Raw genomic sequence first — 19,217 nt, forward strand, 5'->3', positions numbered from 1 at the left:
AACAGGATATGTTAGAAAGTCCAAAAGCCATTCTAGAATCCTTGCGTTGTTTAGGAGTGAAGAATCAGGTACTGAATAACTTTAAAGATTCTGTTTTACAAAAATATATTATTAATCAGAACAAACATAAACCTGTTGAACTTAATTGTTAAAAGGGCACAGACTTGAATTAGATTCAAAATCAAAATCTAGCAAATTCTGTTTTCAGGAGAAAGATCTAAAGCAAAATGACAGGGCAAGGTTGACAAAGTAATGGAAAAAGTTATGTAAGGCAATATTAATATCAGGCAAAATGGAATTTTAAACCAAAATCATTTTTAGAGATAAATGCTCCTCCAGCTAGTATAACAGTCAATTACTAATCAGTAACTAACATCTACCCTCCAATTAAAATAGAAAATTACAGAATTACAAGAAAATTAGTCAGCTCTACATTTGTAGTGATAGGATTTTTTCCCACACTTCTCTATGAAACTGATAGATCAAATACATAAAGCGATTGTTAAGAATAGAAACATCAAATTTGCTTCTATAAATAGAGAGCTATCATTTTGTTTCCAATAAATATGGAATATGTTATTTTCCAGTGCATTGAATATCTGTAAATCTGGTGCATGTTTTAGGCCACAAAAAAGTCTTTAAAACAAACTTCTTAATCATATGAACTACATTCTCTGATCTCTGTCTTTTTAAAATTACAAATTAACAATAAGACCTTATTTTAAAAATCCCATGTAACTAGAAAATGAGGAAAAATACTTTGACATAATTCATGAGTTAAAAAGGCAATCCCAGTAAAAATTGCAAAATAGATGTTATCACCAAAACTACACATCAAAACTTGGGTAAGAGGATACAGCTAAAGTGGTCCTTAGAAGGAAAAGTGTGTGTGTGTGTGTGTGTGTGTGTGTAATGAAAGTAAATGAAGCTAGTAAAAGAACAACAGCACAAAGAAGGAAGGACATAAAGTTTTTAAAAAGTAAAACAGGAATAAAGACACAGACTACTGGAGAACGGACTTGCGGATATGGGGAGGGGGAAGGGTGAGCTGTGATAGGGCGAGAGAGAGACATGGACATATATATACTAACAAACGTAAGGTAGATAGCCAGTGGGAAGCAGCCGCATGGCACAGGGATACTGGCTCGGTGCTTTGTGACTGCCTGGAGGGGTGGGATAGGGAGGGTGGGAGGGAGGGAGACAAAGAGGGAAGAGATATGGGAACATATATATATGTATAACTGACTCACTCTGTTATAAAGCAGAAACTAACACACCATTGTAAAGCAATTATACCCCAATAAAGATGTTAAAAAAAATATAACTGATTCACTTTGTTATAAAGCAGAAACTAACACACCATTGTAAAGCAATTATACCACAATAAAGATGTTAAAAAAAAAAGTTAATAGAATAGTAAACAACAAAAAATAGAGTTAAAAAAAGAAAAAATAAGGATAAACAGCAAAATAAAAGCTAAGTTTTAAAAAATTCTGAAACAGTTAAAATAAGCCCAGCTTTTTTGAAAAGGGCAAAAGGTATATGATAGAAACTTAAAGGGAGTTATAACTATATGATATAGTAGAGAACTTTAAAATTTATAAGGCAATATGAACAATCAGTTTGAATACTTAGATGAATACTGATTTTTTTCTATAAATATAAATTATCAAAAATGATTCAAGGGGATTCCCTGGCGGTCCAGTGGTTAGGACTCTGTGCTTTCACTGCCGAGGGTTCAGGTTCAATCCCTGGTTGAGGAACTAAGATCCCACAAGCCTCGCTTCGTGGCCCAAAAATAAAAGTTTCTAGAATCGTATACCTCAGTAAAACAATAACCATTTCACCAACTGAGTCAGTAGTTCAAAACCATCCATCTAATGAAGGTAAGAGGATCCCAGATGGATTTATAGGTGAGTTTTACCAAATGTTCAAGGAATAGATAATCCCTATATTATTCTAGCTGTTCTCCAAAAAGAAGAAAGAAAAAAGGTTAAATTGCACAATACCTAAGTTTGTAGCCTTGAAAAATAATTTTCTGTGTTTATGAAGGAAATAATCATAATTTGTATCCTAAAATTTTATTGATATTGAACAAATATTGGCTGAAATAATAAATCCAACATTCATAAGTAAGTAGCCAGTTGATCCTTGAACAACGTGGGGGGTGGGATGTCCACCTGTGCAGTGGAAAATCCGCATATAACCACATCTACCTATGTTGTGTGGGATTCTGCACCCTTGTGATCGTGTAGTGTAGAACTTAGGTATCAACATATAAATGGACCTACGCAGTTTAAACCGATGTTATTCAAGGGTCAACTGTATAGACAAATTTGATTCCTATCCTAAAAGGATTCAGTGGTCAGATATTTTGGGGCAAATGATATGTGTTGTGGGATATACATTATTAATTTTAGGACAAGATATATTATAATACATTATAAAGTTGTAGTGTTATCAACTGTTTCCTCAAACATTGTTCAGAACCAAAGAAATGAATTTATAGGGAGGAAAATAAAATAGGCAGCTTTTAACACCTTTTATTTCCAAAATTTTATTAGTATGTTGAATTTTGAAATTTCACTTGGAGTGAGCATCTTGAGATTATACCTTCTGATTTCTTATTTTTAACAGCTATGGGAATATTTTAAATATACAGAACTGACAAGTATTTTTAAAGTTACTTTAAAAGTTACTTTAAAAGTTTATTCTAAACAGGGCTTTCAGAATCTTTTGTCTTTGCCACTACTAGTTGCATTGATGGGTGTCACTGCCAGGCTTAAGAGATAAGAAAGAAAAAAAAAGGAAAAGTGACATTAGTATTGCCCACCCATGATCTAGTAATAATGTATTATCAAATGAAGGTAATGAATGTCTTACTCTAAGTATAGCTACCAGTCTTAAAATTAACTTCTCTTTCTCGTATTTACCTAGTAGAAAATTTAAACTTCAAACTTCATTTCTATGAAAGGGAAGACTTGAGAGTCAGATGTGCTTAGGTTCCTTCTTGGTAAACGGTGTTCAAGTACTTCATTGTTTTAGACATTAGGTATATAACGATAAGCAAAAGTGGACATGATTGCTTTTCTCATGAAGCTTATACTTGAATGGTGGACATGTTACCCAAATAGTTACCCAAACTAATATGTGATTGGAACTTATGAAAGAGCAGTTCGTAGAACTGTAAGTCAATAGTAGGAAAAGTGATCTAGTCAAGAAGGTTCAGGAAGGTCTTCCTTGAGCAAATAACACTTAACTTGAGACAGTCAAGGATGAAAAGGAGCTAACAAAGAAGTGTTACAGGAAAGAGAGAGCAGCTTAGGCATAAAGGTCCTGAGACAGGAGGGGAAATAGCAGTTGCTAAAGGAGCAATTTCTTTCCAGTGTGTAGTTGATACAACAATGCCAGCATGTAGTGTGTTGACACAACTTTCTAGGTCTTTCTGAGTAAGACCTACACATCTTCATGATGTGTATTCCGTTTTGTTTGAAGTAAATTGCCAGAATATTAGATTTACCTACATTTGAATATAAGTTCAAAATTCATTCTAAAGCCAAATCTTGTTGGCATTATCTATAGTTATTCATCCTCCATACCTTAGAGTTAATAAAGATTGTTGTCTAATCAATATACATAACAAAAATCAAAACATAAACTAGGAGGTTGAGAATTCTACACTATCAAGATAAAAGAAAAAAACTTCTTTTAGAGTGGAATTCCTGTCACTGCAGTCCAGTTTAAAGTTTCATTTGGGTTGACAATCTGTTCTTATTGTTAGTTTGCCAAAGTTGTAGTGAGATATAGTTATATAAGAAGAAATCACCGTTCTTTATCAAGTTTTTCTTAGTAACAAAAGAGGACCAGAACAACAGAAATTAATGTTTGCATACATAGTGAAAGAGGGGATAGTTGAGAGAACTTTTTGTAAAAGCTATGTGTCAGCTACATTTTAATACTTAGATGAATGTAGTAAGAGTTCACAGTACTCCCAACAGGCAGTACTACTTACCATACAAACAAGCTTTTTTTAGTGGCATTTGATATTAGGATGCTTGAGAAGCTGTTTTCTCATTCATTCCTCTTGCGGACAAACTTGCTAGGAAGAATAACAGTCTTCCTACTTTTGTAAGACTGCTTCTTTTGCCTTTGACTATTCAAGCATTTAATTTCTACTCTAAAAAATAATCAGCTCATTTGTATGTTTTTCTTTTTCCTTTTCCCTTTACTCCTGAAATACCATAGTGTTTTTCTTCAGAGATTGGTTTCTCTCCTTTGATAGATCTCTTATTGGCTTCTGATATGATGAGATCCTCAAAATCACCTCACAAAATTAAGGTTCCTTTTTCATAGTTCAGGTGAATAGTTAGGGAAGTATCTTTTTAACCTTAGTATTAGAAAAATGCAGTTACTTCTCTGTGGGGATCAAACTAAACATAAGTCTTATCCTTAATGTTTATTGTTTGGTATGTAAAACTGAACGTGCTCTTAGAAAGTTACACCATCTAATGTGGACTGAAATTAATCCTGTATTTTGGAGGAATTGAGGTAGGTAACATAAGTGACTGCATTGAGTAAGTATTAAATCTTCATTATTTCTTATGTCATTGATACTAAGTGTTAAAAATAGATGGTTAATGAATTGGCACTGATGGATTATTTTATGTTTCTTTACTAGGAACATGAATCTGAAGGTGGAAGAACACCTTTGATGAAAGCTGCGAGAGCTGGCCATTTGTGCACCGTGCAGTTTCTTATTAGCAAAGGTAAAGAAAGTACAAGTGTGCATTTCCAAGAAGGTACAACTTCTGAAAAAAGTTCCTAAACTGTTGCAATTTCTGTTAAAGCTACTTTACCTATAGTATAAGTATTATATTCCAGTCTTTTGTTGCTGTATTTTATTAGGGTTCATAAGGTACTTTGCTGGGATCTTTATTAGTTTTTTTTTTTTTTTTTTTTTGGCTGCATTGGGTCTTAGTTGCGGCACACGGGATCTTTGTTGAGGCATGCGGGATCTTTCCATGCCGTGTGTGGGATTTTTTTTCTCTCTCTCTAGTTGTGGCGTGAAGGCTCCAGGGCACGTGGGCTTTGTAGTTTGTGGCGCGTGGGCTCTAGTTGAGGCTCGCGAGCTCAGTAGTTGTGGCACAGGGGCCTAGTTGCCCCGCGGCATGGGGGATCCCAACTCCCTGATCAGGGATCGAACCCGTGTCCCCTGCATTGGAAGGCAGATTCTTAACCACTGGACCACCAGGGAAGTCCTGTTTATTAGTTTTGAGTTTGAAGTTTTCATCAACCAAAGAGTATATGGTTACTCCCCAAAGTTGGAAATGTCAAAGGTAAAGTATCCAGCTATATTTAGTAGATACAGTATCATTCAGCACTTAAGGCAGTTCTGCTGGAAATGGGGAAGGGTGGAGGAGAGAAAGTCTGCTACTGTTGTTTATGGTACAGTTAAATCAACCAAGTACACAAGGGTGTTATTTATCATTTTTATATTCCTCTAGAGATTCTATTATTAGAATATATTTAGGCAAAGAAGTTCAAATGATGGATAAGAGGTAGTTCAAGACTATTTACTATACAAAAGTGAAATGCTGCTGAACTCAGTTTATGTTGAACCATATAAAATTGTCACTGTATATGTCAAAGATGGTAATAGCAGCAATTTCTTTTGGTTCACTACACTCTGTGTAGTGTTCGAGGTACTCTGGCATCTGATTAAAAAAATCTTAGGTTAGGATGTTAAACTGTAAGGAAGATCCACTCAAATGTTGTCACGTTATTCAAATAAACATTTTATATCTATCGTATATTCCAGTAGAATTCTGACATTTTGTACCATTAAGGATGCAGTGTAAGATTTTATCATTTTAAATATACTTGCTTTCTTCTTTAATTGGATAAAAGTAGGCCTTTTTTCTTCACATCACATTTTGCTACCAAGTAAGGCATATCTTATATAATGTTATAACTTAGTCTGTAAAAGCTATTTACTTCAACCATGCAGAAGTAATAAACAGATGGATAACCTTTAGAGTTCTCTCATGCTCCTTTCCTAAAGAAGTTACCTAATCATACCATCAACTACCCTGCTAAGCATATAATCAGGCTTGTCAAGAATAAGAACACATTGATTATAGCCTTTCTAGGCTGTAGTAAGTGCTAAACAATCCCAACTAAATTTATTATTAACAACTTTAAAAATAATCTTATGTTGCTAATGTAAGGATGTTTATTGGTGTGCCTCGCCTTTCCCAAAGGTACTTTAATACAAGTTAGGATTAGGTTCAGCTGGGTCTTTTTGAAGATTAAATAAATAGTAGTTTCCCCTAGGTTAATTATTCCTTTCATAAAATAAGTTGAATTAAGGAAGAAGGAAGAATGAACATTGCTATAGTCCTTTTTTTTTTTTTTTTTTTTTGGTTGCACTGCGTCTTAGTTGCGGCAGGCGAGCTCCTTAGTTGCAGCTCACCAGCTCTTTAGTTGTGGCATGTGAACTCTTAGTTGCATCGTGCATGTGGGATCTAGTTCCCTGACCAGGAGTCAAACCCAGGCCCCCTGCATTGGGAGCATGGAGTCTTATCCATTGCACCACCAGTTCCCCATTGCTATAGTCTTAACTATCTAGTTGAGTCCTTGGGATTGTAAAAGGTAGTTGAACTAAAAATGAGAGGCCTTTTTTCCTGTGAATCAAAATTAATTTACCAAAAAAAGAGGCTAAGAAAAGATTTTGCATTTAGACTTCTTTTTGGTCATATTGTACAAAGCTATTGAACAACTTACTAAATAGCCTTTCTGATAACGTATGTGGATAATCTTTTGTCTTCTCTTCATATCCAGGTCTCTCTGGCCCTTAAAATATACAATAGGAAGAATTATATTTCTCGTAAATATTGTTTAAAAAAATCTGTTTTCTCTACTTTGAGACCTGGCTATACTGCCACATTTTAGAAGTAGATCAAAAATGTCTTTGAAGAGTTACATACAATGGTATTATTTGGTGCTCACATTAACCTGTATATATTTATTAATCTAGATTTTTCATTTTAGAAGTGATATTGAATGAACGAACTACAACTATGCACAGCAATGTGGATGAATCTCAAAAATATTATATTGAGCGAAAGAAGCCAGGCACAAAAGAGTACACTGTATGATTTCATTCATATAAAGTTCAAAAACTAAAACCAGTTTGGAAGTCAGGATAGTAGTTACCATTGGAGGGCGGGGTAGTGACTGAAAAGGTGCACAAAGTGGGGCTTCTGGTATGTGGATAATGTTCTGTTTCTTGATCTGGGTGCTGGTCACACAAGTGTGTTCACTTTGTGAAAAATTTTCAAACTATACACTTATGATTTGTGCACTTTTTTGTATCTATGTTGTACTTCAAAAAAGTTTTTAAAATCATATTGTCTGAACTGGCTTTGCTAAGATTGCTGTTTATTTTTCTTTGAAGGTGCCAATGTGAATAGGGCTACAGCCAATAACGATCATACAGTAGTGTCGTTGGCATGTGCAGGAGGTCACCTGGCAGTTGTGGAGCTACTCTTGGCTCACGGGGCTGACCCTACTCATCGTCTCAAGGTATTCTACTTCAATATAAGTAAATAATATATACATCATTATTAAAATATATTTCAAATATTTTAGTACTTAATATTTATTATTATTATTCATTACTCTTTAAATGAGTTTTGATTTTATATGAGCTGCTAAGAAACTAAATGTGTTTAGTAATCATATTATAAAAAGAAATTGATAAATAATTAATTATGGTGTCAATTTTTCTCAGGATGGCTCAACAATGCTCATTGAAGCTGCAAAAGGTGGCCATACTAATGTTGTTTCTTATCTATTGGATTATCCAAACAATGTTCTGTCAGTTCCTACCACGGATGTGTCTCAGCTTACCCCACCTTGTCAAGATCAATCTCAGGTAATGTAAAACAGAGCTTATTTGTAAATATAAATATTCTTCAAATTGGGAGTTTTTGTTTAAAATTAGCCTTTAGTAAAATGGGCTTATTTCTCTCTCTCTTTTTTTTTCTTTTATAAATTTATTTATTTATTTATGTCTGCGTTGGGTCTCTGTTGCTGCACCCGGGCTTTCTCTAGTTGCCGCGAGTGGGGGCTACTCTTCGTTGCCGTGTGCGGGCTTCTCATTGCGGTGTGCGGGCTTCTCATTGTGGTGTGCGGGCTTCTCATTGCAGTGGCTTCTCTCGTTGTGGAGCACAGGCTCTAGGCGCGTGGGCTTCAGTAGTTGTGGCTCACGGGCTCTAGAGCACAGGCACAGTAGCTGTGGCACACGGGCTTAGTTGCTCTGTGGCATGTGGGATCTTCCCAGACCAGTGCTCAAACCTGTGTCCCCTGCATTGGCAGGCGGATTTTTAACTACTGTGCCACCAGGGAAGTCCAGCTTATTTCTCTTTTAAATTTGAATAAACCTGGTCCTAAATTCTTTAAGATTTTCTTCAAAAGTACATGGAAATGTTTTTCATTGTCTTATTTACTGAAAATAGTGTTTAAAAAGAAACACAGGGCTTCCCTGGTGGCGCAGTGGTTGAGAGTCCACCTGCCGACGCAGGGGACACGGGTTCGTGCCCCGGTCCGGGAAGATCCCACATGTCGTGGAGCGGCTGGGCCCGTGAGCCATGGCCGCTGAGCCTGTGCATCCGGAGCCTGTGCTCCACAATGGGAGAGGCCACAACAGTGAGAGGCCCGTGTACTGCAAAAAAAAAAAGAAAAAAAAAAGAAACACTTAATACCAAATATAAATATAAGTATTCCAAGTTGTCCTTTTATTACAACTAGGTCTTTAAGGTTGTTTGGTTTTTTATGAATACATTAAGCATGATCTTGAACCAAGAGAATGATTTTCCCTTAATACCTCCCAAGACAATATTAATTATCCTAGAGATAGTTACTTTTGTCATCCAGGAAGGTGTGGGTAAACCAGGATATGTGCACCAAAAATTCATTAATTTTTTAAACCTACCTAAAAATACGGAGAGAATATAGAGAGTATACTAAGTATACAAAGTTCAGTGAAATCAGAAATTGTTTTCTACAAAGTTATTCTGAGAACTACTGAAATACACCAATTCAGGAAATGTGTTGGATTTTTTTCTTTTGACCCATATAGAATTTGAACAAGGGTAAATTGGCCAGTTGAATATGTGACTTATACTCCTAGCTATAACTGAAACCAGCAAGGATTTCTCCGTAACAAGAGAGTGATATTAATTCCATTTAGCTTATCATTGACTGTTTGTAGAATGCCTGAATTTGCCCAATCAGTATTCTCAGAAATTACTGCTTGGTGAACAATGCTGCTGCTGCTTCTCCTTTTCTTCTCCTTCTCCTCCTCCTTCTTCTTCTTTTAAAGAAACAAAAAAAGTTAATTTGGTGGTATACGAAGAAAATCTAAAACAGGATCTCTGTTTCATTTATGGACCTTTATTTTATTCTTTGGTCTGAGATTCTTTTTTTCTGAGTTGACTTTCTAGGTTCCACGTGTACCAATGCATACACTCGCCATGGTTGTACCTCCACAGGAACCTGACAGAACTTTACAGGAGAACTCTCCTGCTGTTTTAGGAGTACAAAAAGGTTAGTTCTTGAATTATTTTCCTTAAAATGGGTATTTTATCACCTAAAGTATGAATTCATAAAGGTACTTTAATGGTACACAGTTACTGTGTATCCAGAATTGAGGTAGGTAATTCTGACAAATCATCTTACATATTATTTAAAATAGAAAAGGCACAACTACTAGGAAAAATGATTTCTTAAAATGCTAACATACTTCTAGGTGTCGTTTTCATCTGGCGTAGGCAAAAATACTTAAGCATATACCAAGTTCTTCATTATATTAAAGTAGCAAATTATATTAAAGTAGCAAAAATTTATCAGGCGTTCATTTTTCATTTCACAATTCTTTAGCTAAACAGTAATATGAGGAATGAAAATATGTTTGCTGTCAAGTCTTAGTAGTGTTGATTCAGTTTGGTGAGTGAGAAGTTTAAGAATTACATTTAGTTTCTTTCATATAATGCTGAATATATGGCTTAACCTCTGTCAATATGTGAACATGGACAAATAACTATAAAAAAGTATATGAATAATATCCAAGTGAATATCAAGGTGTATACATTATTTAAAGGACTCAAGTTTATGAGCTCTGTTATTTTTCTGCTGTATTTTCATTTGTAGATATAAAGTACCTTCACTTGATAATAATGTATGTGGTTGTCCTACCTGAGTTCTCTGAAATAAAGAAAATAGGTAATATGTAAAGTATGAAAAACTATTATATGTAAAACAAATGTATAAGCGTATTTCATTCATTATATGACAATGAAGTTCTAAATTTTTGAAATCACAGTGAAGTGTATAAGTATGTATTTGTATCTTTAACACAGCTTTAAGTGAAGTTGGTAAGGAGTGACTATACAGCAGCAAACATAAGCTTCTTTCAAATTAATGTCAATTTTAATAATTTTAGAGTATTGTGGGCCTTCACCAAGGATTACTTCATTTCTGAACTATTAATTTCAGAGATAAAATACCTGTAGTCTCTCTGACTTAAGCTAATTCTAGCAGTTTTCCATTGGACACCTAGCTATTCAAACTTCAGAAAATGAAGACTGCTATTTTTAGTCTTAAGAAATAAAAAACAAATTAAGCATGTACTTGTTAAGGAATCTGAGTATCCTAACTGGCTAACAGCCTTTAGTAAAATATTTAAACCTAAATGCCTCTGTTTTTGTTGCTCTTTGTTTGGCTGTATCCTATAGAGGACTGTAGTAACTTTGGCTAGGGAAATTCAGTACTAAATAAGAAATCATTTAAAAAATATTTATTAACACAGAGCCACAGAATAACCAAGAAATAAGCTAGGAAGGACACAGAGTATATGCAGAAAGGAAGTAAAACATTTTAAATTTAAATTTAATATGTAAGTCAACTGAAATGTTTGGGTAGTGACTTTTTAAGTTGATACTCAAGTGAGTAATCATATTTTTGCTTACTGAAATACCTTCTTATACTGAGTAGCTACTTATTTTCTTCACTTTGATGTTTTTTGTTTTTTTAATAAATTTATTTATTTATTTTTGGCTGTGTTGGGTCTTTGTTGCTGCGTGCAGGCTTTCTCTAGTTGCAGCGAGCGGGGGCCACTCCTCGCTGCGGCGCACGGGCCTCTCATTGTGGCAGCCTCTCCCATTGCAGAGCACGGGCTCTAGGCCCATGGGCTTCAGTAGTTGTGGCACGCAGGCTCAGTAGTTGTGGCGCACGAGCTCAGTTGCTCTGCAGCGTGTGGGATCCTCCTAGAACAGGGCTTGAACCTGTGTCCCCTGCACTGGCAGGTGGACTCCTAACCACTGCACCACCAGGGAAGTCCCTGATGTTTTATTACTTACTGAATAGTGTCAAAATGAACTAACCTTTTAAGGAATCTTTCATTTTACTAAATTATTAGGGAAGGAAAAAATTAACACTTGTATCTAGACACTTGGCACTTGCTGTTGCCAGATGCCAAGTGGTGTTGCCAACCCAACATTTATTTATGTGGGAGCAAGCTGATAATGCATTGCGTTAAGATTTCATGTTAGTATTGATATAAATCGTGTGCATAATAGAATATTTTATCACTGTAAATTAGGAAAAATCAGTTGATGATGTAAAAGTACACATTGAATCACCTGGGTAGATAGAAAGATCTATCTTAAATTATTAAATATATATTATTTTCTCCTTAAAGTGGCTTTTTCTTAAAATTTCTCATTTATGTAGCTAGAGAAGTTCCTTTGAGTGGTGAAATTGCTGTTTGACCGTTTTGCTTTTTTTTTCCCTAAGTCCATAGATTATACCTGCATTGCATATGTGGCTAGGGACGGAGGAAGGATTCTTACTCTCTAGGACTCTCTTCCTATTCTAGCAATCATCTTTTCAAGTTTATAACATTTTACTCCTATCTGAAGTCTTTATTCATATCTGCATCCTTTTAAAATATATTCATGCCCATAAATCTTACCCAGGTGTTTCTTATATATCCTGCTGTAACATTCTTTTCTTTCATGTGCACCATTCATCCAGGCTCCTTCCATCTTGACTCATATTCTCCTGATTTAGGCAACTAATCTCACTTATGCATTGTTAGTTTTCAAGGATTTTAGATCCTAGCTGGCATTTCACAGAGACCTCAGAATCACCTTTATAAACAAAATGTGAAACTAGGTAAGAGTGATATGCTCAGTTTTCTAGCATTGTTTAGCTTTATCATCTATAGTTATGAATATTCACATGGGAAAGGATACATAAGTAATATCAAACCTTTGTCTTTCCAAATTTAATATTGTAAATAAATTTGTTGATTGAAGCCACTTGTTGCATCTAATTCATATGTAGTAACTGATTCTACAGAGATCCTAAAATACGATTCTGATTATTCTCTGTAGTTGTATAGCTTAGAACTAACTAATCCGTTGCAAAGCATTAAAATGATGTCAAGATAAACAATACACATCTTTTGTGTGCACCTCAAGACCCTCTTGAGGAGTCATTTCTCTTCTCTGAACTCCTATAGCACTTTATTGGATCTTACTTCTGGCTCTGGTCACTCCTGCACCTTCTTCACCTCCCCTTTGGGCTTCAAGTGTGGAAGGTTGAGTTAATCATACTTAATTCCTGGACTTTGTCATCATGGCTCTGCTCTTGTTTTACTTTGTTCCTTTTTATCCCTCTTTCCATGCCCATACTTCCCCTTAGGCAGTCATTCTAATGTGTTTGATTTGCAGATTCTTTTGCTCTTACAAGTTCTTATAAAATGTTTACTACTTTATATATTTTTAAATTTACATAAATGGTATTATGCTATAGATCCTGTTTTGTTTTTTACTTTTTTCACCAACACTGTTTTTAAGATCTATCCATATGTCTACCTCTAGATTGTTTCTACCTGCAGCATACATAGTGTTTCATCCTGTATATCCTCTATTTTTTACTTGTCCTTTCTCTCAGTGATGGGTACCCAGATTGTCTCTCATTCCCCACCACCACAGACAATGCTGTGGTGAAAATTCTGGTACAGTCCCCTTATGGATCTGTATGAGAATTTCTCTGGGATAAACTCAGGAGCAGAATTGCCTGTCATAGGAATGCGTAATGTTTATCTGACAAAGTACTGTGAATGCACTCTTTAGAATGCTATAGCAGTTTACATTCCCAGCAGCAATGTTTAAGGGTTACTATATTATACGCCCCCATCCCATTTCCATATCTGCCAATGCTTGGCTTTATCCTTTTATTTGGATTTGTACATTTTTATCTCCCCTTTTAGACTGTAAGCTCCTCGAGGGCAGGGTTTAGGTTGCTCGTCTTTGTATGGTCCACTATGGCTTGCTTGTACTAGATGTTAAATATTTGTTGAATAAATTAATAAATGCCAGGCTAAGAGTATAGATTATTCTGAAGGCAAACGAAAATTATTAAGAATTTTTTTTTAATGTTGGTGCTTTTTTTTTTTTTTTTTGGCTGTGTTGGGTCTTTGTTTCTGTGTGATGGCTTTCTGTAGTTGCGGCAAGCGGGGGCCACTCTTCATTGTGGTGCGCGGGCCTCTCACTGTTGCGTCCTCTCTTGTTGCGGAGCCCAGGCTCCAGACACGCAGGCTCAGTAGTTGTGGCGCACGGGCTTAGTTGCTCCGTGGCATGTGGGATCTTCCCAGACCAGGGCTCGAACCCGTGTGCCCTGCATTGGCAGGCAGATTCTCAACCACTGCGCCACCAGGGAAGCCCAAGAATTTTTAAGAAGAGCGACATTGTGATTAAAGGGGATGTTTAAGAACTTAATCAAGAAGTACTATTTTAGGGCTTCCCTGGTGGCACAGTGGTTGAGAGTCCGCCTGCCGGGTTCGTGCCCCGGTCCAGGAAGATCCCACATGCCGTGGAGCAGCTAGCAGTGAGCCATGGCCGCTGAGCCTGCGCATCCGGAGCCTGTGCTCCGCAACGGGAGAGGTCACAACAGTGAGAGGCCTGCGTATCGCAAAAAAAAAAAAAGGAAGTACTGTTTTAGACTGCTGGGGAACAGAGTGAAAACAGAACTATAAATGTAAAGTAAGCATTAGGTTAACATGATGCTTTATATCCCAGAGTTGTTTATTGGAGTAGGTAACATGAAAAGTTCTCATTTTAATATCAAATCATTAAAATTGTATAGAAAAATTATATGTACAGTGAATGAGGCTGAGTGTTTCTCTGGAAATTTTACTACTAATATTCTCTAGTTTAGTAAATTTCCATTAGTAATCATGCTTATGTGGATTTATATATGTCCAAATTTAATAATGTCTTTTAACATATAACTGCTTATGTCCACCTCATTTCCTCACTGCCCATAAAAAAATAAAGGCCATGTTCTAAGCTGTCTGTATATCGTGGTTTCCTGTTGCAAACTTTTTTAATTAATGGAGGAAAAGTGAAAATTGAGGAAGTAGGGTAGTAACCAAACCAAAGAGATAAGATAGTAACTTTACCTGTGTTCCTAAATATTAATTTATGATATCACTCAATGCTCCCAATGAGTAGACAATGAATAGATTTATATATTTCTATCTGACAGTGGGCGATGTCTGAGGAAGATGGAACTCTTTTATATTCTGGTGTCTTATACTACTACCTTCCTAGAGAATGAAAATTTTGTTGCTAAAAGGACACTTGTTAACATTCTCTACTTTTCCCCAAAATGAAGTTGTTTCTTCAGCTTCTAGGAATAATTAGGTGACATTTGTTTTTTACCAACATGGCTTAGTCATGATGTTGTAGCCTGTATTAGTGCTTTGATGTGTATCTAGGCAATCCCACTAACTCCATGGATACAGATACTCAGTCATTGTCTATTTGGGGAAGAACTGCTTTTTGTGCATTACTTTCACCATCCTCTGTTCTTCCTGCTACATATATTTTGGGCTTTTTGTCTCTGTGTTCAGTTAAATAAGTTACTCTTCGTAATCTTGTGCTCTAAGCTTTTTGTATTTTATTTGTTAACAAGATACAGCCATTTCTCTCTATTATTATCCTCAAAATTCTAGCCTTATTTTGGATTATCTTACTATTATAAGATTTTAAATCTGTGAATGTCCAATGTGGTCATAATTAATTACCAGTCTGATTAGTGTTGAACTCTTACCTAATTTTTTTAATCTTAAATACAAATTATGAAATACAAATTACAAAATACAAAAACTATACAAGGGTGTTTTAAAATAATGTTGGAGGAGCATTCAGAACTTCTTTGCAGAACTTCTGAATTTACTCTGCTGATGTCATTGAATTTGTTACACAACTGAAAATTTCCTTGCTGGGCTCGCAGATTTATACATTGCTATTTGTGGCAGTTAAACTCCCTTTTCCTACCAATGATTGTCATTAGGTACTTTGAACAAGTAAAGCAAGCTATTATTTCCTATATGATCTTGCGGAAATAGTTATAAAATTATCTCACAAACTAATGGCTTTTGCTCTGAAAGGATAGAGTCTGTTCCCACCACTTTGCTCAGAAGTATAAAATTGAATATGGACAATACATTTTGCTGAATTTTGCCTTTAAAAAATGACTAACTAATCATTGCAGCTCTATTTACAATAGCCAGGACATGAAAGCAACCTAAGTGTCCATCATCAGATGAAGGGATAAAGAAGATGTGACACATATATACAATGGAATATTACTCAGCCATAAAAAGAAATGAAATTGAGATATTTGTAGTGAGGTGTCTCTAAAACAGTGAAGTAAGTCAGAAATAGAAAAACAAATACCGTATGCTAACACACATATATGGAGTCTAAAGAGAAAAAAAAAAAGGTCATGAAGAACCTAGGGGTAAGACGGGAATAAAGACACAGACCTACTAGAGAATGGGCTTGAGGATATGGGGAGGGGGAAGGGTAAGCTGTGACAAAGTGAGAGAGTGGTATGGACATATATACACTACCAAACGTAAAATAGATAGCTAGTGGGAGGCAGCTGCATAGCACAGGGAGATCAGCTCGGTGGTTTGTGACCACCTAGAGGGGTGGGATAGGGAGGGTGGAAGGGAGGGAGATGCAAGAGGGAAGAGATATGGGAACATATGTATGTGTATGGCTGGTTCACTTTGTTGTAAAGCAGAAACTGACACACCATTGTAAAGCAATTATACTCCAATAAAGATGTTAAAAATAAATAAAATAAAACATTCATTAGTGTTAAGAATAATAATAACTAAGTCTTTAATTGCAGTGATTTTGGAACTGTGGTTGTCTGACCTTGTTAAAGACAGTATCTCAGGGAAAACCTGTTAGACTTTTTTTGATAATAACGTGTTGCAAATATTTGAGCTACCTGCAGTTTTGAGTTCTCCTATTCTAGCAAAAAAAGCAGTGAAATCTCTTATTTTTTGGTCCAGTAGTTTTGTCACCCTCTTGCAGTTCTGAGCATTTAAACATCTAATGGATTATTTTTTTCCTTTGGACCTAAGAATCATTTTGAATGCATTGGATGAGCTTATTTTTAAATCTGAAGTTACATATGTTATTCATATATATTGACTACAGTTCTTAAGAATAGACAACTGTTTTTTACCCAGTTTTTGTTTTTGTTTTTTGGCGGTACGCGGGCCTCTCACTGCTGTGGCCTCTCCCGTTGCGGAGTACAGGCTCCAGACGCACAGGCTCAGTGGCCATGGCTCACAGGCCCAGCCGCTCCGCGGCATGTGGGATCCTCCCGGACCGGGGCACAAACCCGCGTCCCCTGCATTGGCAGGTGGACTCTCAACCACTGTGCCACCAGGGAAGCCCCCCAGTTTTTTTTAAACAGTTTTGTTGTTGTTTAGTTTACACACCATAAAAGTTCACTCATTTTAAATGTACAATACAATGGCTTTTAGAAAATTTACATAATTGCATAACCATCACCTCCATTAAGTTTTGGATCCATCACTCCAAAAAAATCTCTCATGCCTGTTTGTGATCAATCCTCATTCTTACCACTATAATCCAGGCAACCAGTATTTTCCTTTCTGTCTCTATAGATTTGCCTTTTCTCTATAGATCTGTTATAAATGGAATTGTACGATATGTGGTCTTTTGTGTCTGGGTTCTTTCACTTAGCATAATGTTTTCAAGGTTCATCCACGTTGTAGGCTATATCAGTGGTTCCTTTTTATTGCTGAATAGTCTCAGTTCTTCCTAAACAAGATTAAGCCTTGAATTTGCCTCTAAGTAGTTATTATATGTTTCCTCCACTTTATGCCCAGATGTTAAGATTGTTAATATTGATAATTATTTTGCCATGAGGGTAGTAAATTAATTTAAGTGTGATCGAAAACCTTAAATTAATATATAGTTACTTCATTTTTAACATACACTGTCAATATGAGTAATCCTATATGGGAAGTCTAATTTTCTCCTAGGTATTATTCATTGTTTCTCTCATAGACTTTTACGTGAAGAGTTTATTTAAACTCAGAATAATTGTCCTTTGTGATATGTTTAATACAGTGTTCAGGTACAGAAGTGTTTAAGACTTCATTAATGAAAAATTTTAGAAGGTTATATCTTAAAAATTGATTTCAAATTATATTTTAATATAATAAAGAAATATTTTGGCAGTTTGAAAGACACTTTTCCCTACTTTGATCTACAAGTTACAGTTTCTTGCAGTAACCTGTACTAATATTGTAAAAAGAACAATTGGGCAGTCAAGCCAACATTAATGATACCCTCAACTTTATTTTGATACTGCTTTAGATTTGATGTTCTTTAAAAAGTCCAATTAAATAAGCAGAATTTTGAGGTTCTTTCCTCTTTGATTTCCTTTTCTCCCTAATCCTGTGTTTTCCAAAATCATCCAATCCTATAAATATTAGATTTTTTTAATTGAAAAAGTCACATTTTTTGAATTGGCAACATCCCTGTTTGTGCTGTGTAAAATAGATGAGTCTGGTCTTTAATCTACCTACAACTGGTATGAATCTGAACATTCATTCTATAGCATTAGTTATATGGGTTTTGGGAGGGAAGTATGTGGTGGGGGGTGGAGGGAGGGCTGGGATTTTTTTTTGTTTTTTTTTTTTTTTTTTTTTTTTTTTTTTTTTAGCATGGCACATTTTCAAACATTTTTCATGTGCTTAGGTACATCCAAGCAGAAGTCCAGTTCCCTGCAGGTAGCAGATCAGGACGTACTGCCACCTTTTCACCCATACCAGCCTTTGGAGTGCATAGTAGAGGAGACTGAAGGAAAACTGAATGAACTGGGACAAAGAATTAGTGCTATTGAAAAAGCACAGCTTAAGTCATTGGAGTTAATTCAAGGTGAACCTCTGAACAAAGATAAGATAGAAGAACTTAAAAAGAACAGAGAAGAGCAAGTCCAGAAGAAGAAGAAAATACTGAAAGAACTGCAGAAAGTGGAAAGGCAGTTGCAGATGAAAACACAGCAGCAATTTACCAAAGAATACTTGGAAACCAAAGGTCAGAAAGACACAGTATCTCCACACCAGCAGTGCTCTCATAGAGGAGTCTTCCCAGAAGGGGAAGGAGATGGTAGTCTCCCAGAGGATCACTTTTCAGAGTTACCTCAGGTTGACACAATCTTATTTAAAGATAATGATGTTGTTGATGAGCAACAGTCTCCACCATCGGCAGAACAAATTGATTTTGTCCCAGTCCAGCCTTTATCGTCTCCACAGTGTAACTTTTCCAGTGAATTAGGTTCTAATGGGACAAATTCTCTTGAACTTCAGAAAGTATCAGGTAATCATCAGATTATAGGACAGCCTCAGATTGCTATTACTGGACACGATCAGGGGCTGTTAGTGCAAGAACCAGATGGACTAATGGTTGCAACTCCAGCCCAGACGCTTACCGACACTCTTGATGACCTGATAGCAGGTGGGTTAAGAAATATACCTGTAATAATTTCGCTTTAATCTTTGTGCTCAACTTCTTTACATGACTTTCCCAAAACACCAACTTGGTACTTTTCCATTTTAGAACTATCTTTATAAAATTACTCATTTCTTGAGGTGTTTTGGAAGTGAATTTAACTAAACTCAACAACACTAACACACAAAAGTGTGTTTTCCCTCTTCTTTTTTGTTATTTGCAAAAGCAAAGAAATAAAGTTGCCATGATCCTTTATTTTAGACCTTTGGTATCAAAATCACCCTGTGTTGTATCTTG

The 19,217-nt window shown here is 35.8% G+C and overlaps 1 protein-coding gene across 2 annotated transcripts in view; it reads left to right on the forward strand.

The window, feature by feature from the left end:
- Nucleotides 1-19,217, forward strand: part of ANKHD1 (ankyrin repeat and KH domain containing 1) — a 115,430-nt gene that overhangs the window by 64,036 nt on the left and 32,177 nt on the right. For both annotated transcript variants that reach the window (XM_007461453.1, XM_007461454.1), the window contains 5 exons: nt 4,679-4,766; nt 7,457-7,584; nt 7,793-7,936; nt 9,507-9,609; nt 18,168-18,926. In XM_007461453.1, the coding sequence (XP_007461515.1) occupies nt 4,679-4,766; nt 7,457-7,584; nt 7,793-7,936; nt 9,507-9,609; nt 18,168-18,926 (1,222 nt within the window). The remainder of the gene's footprint in view (nt 1-4,678; nt 4,767-7,456; nt 7,585-7,792; nt 7,937-9,506; nt 9,610-18,167; nt 18,927-19,217) is intronic.

The sequence above is a fragment of the Lipotes vexillifer genome, unplaced genomic scaffold (genome assembly GCF_000442215.2).
Source record: "Lipotes vexillifer unplaced genomic scaffold, Lipotes_vexillifer_v1.1 scaffold217, whole genome shotgun sequence".
In the NCBI taxonomy this organism is placed as follows: domain Eukaryota; kingdom Metazoa; phylum Chordata; class Mammalia; order Artiodactyla; family Lipotidae; genus Lipotes; species Lipotes vexillifer.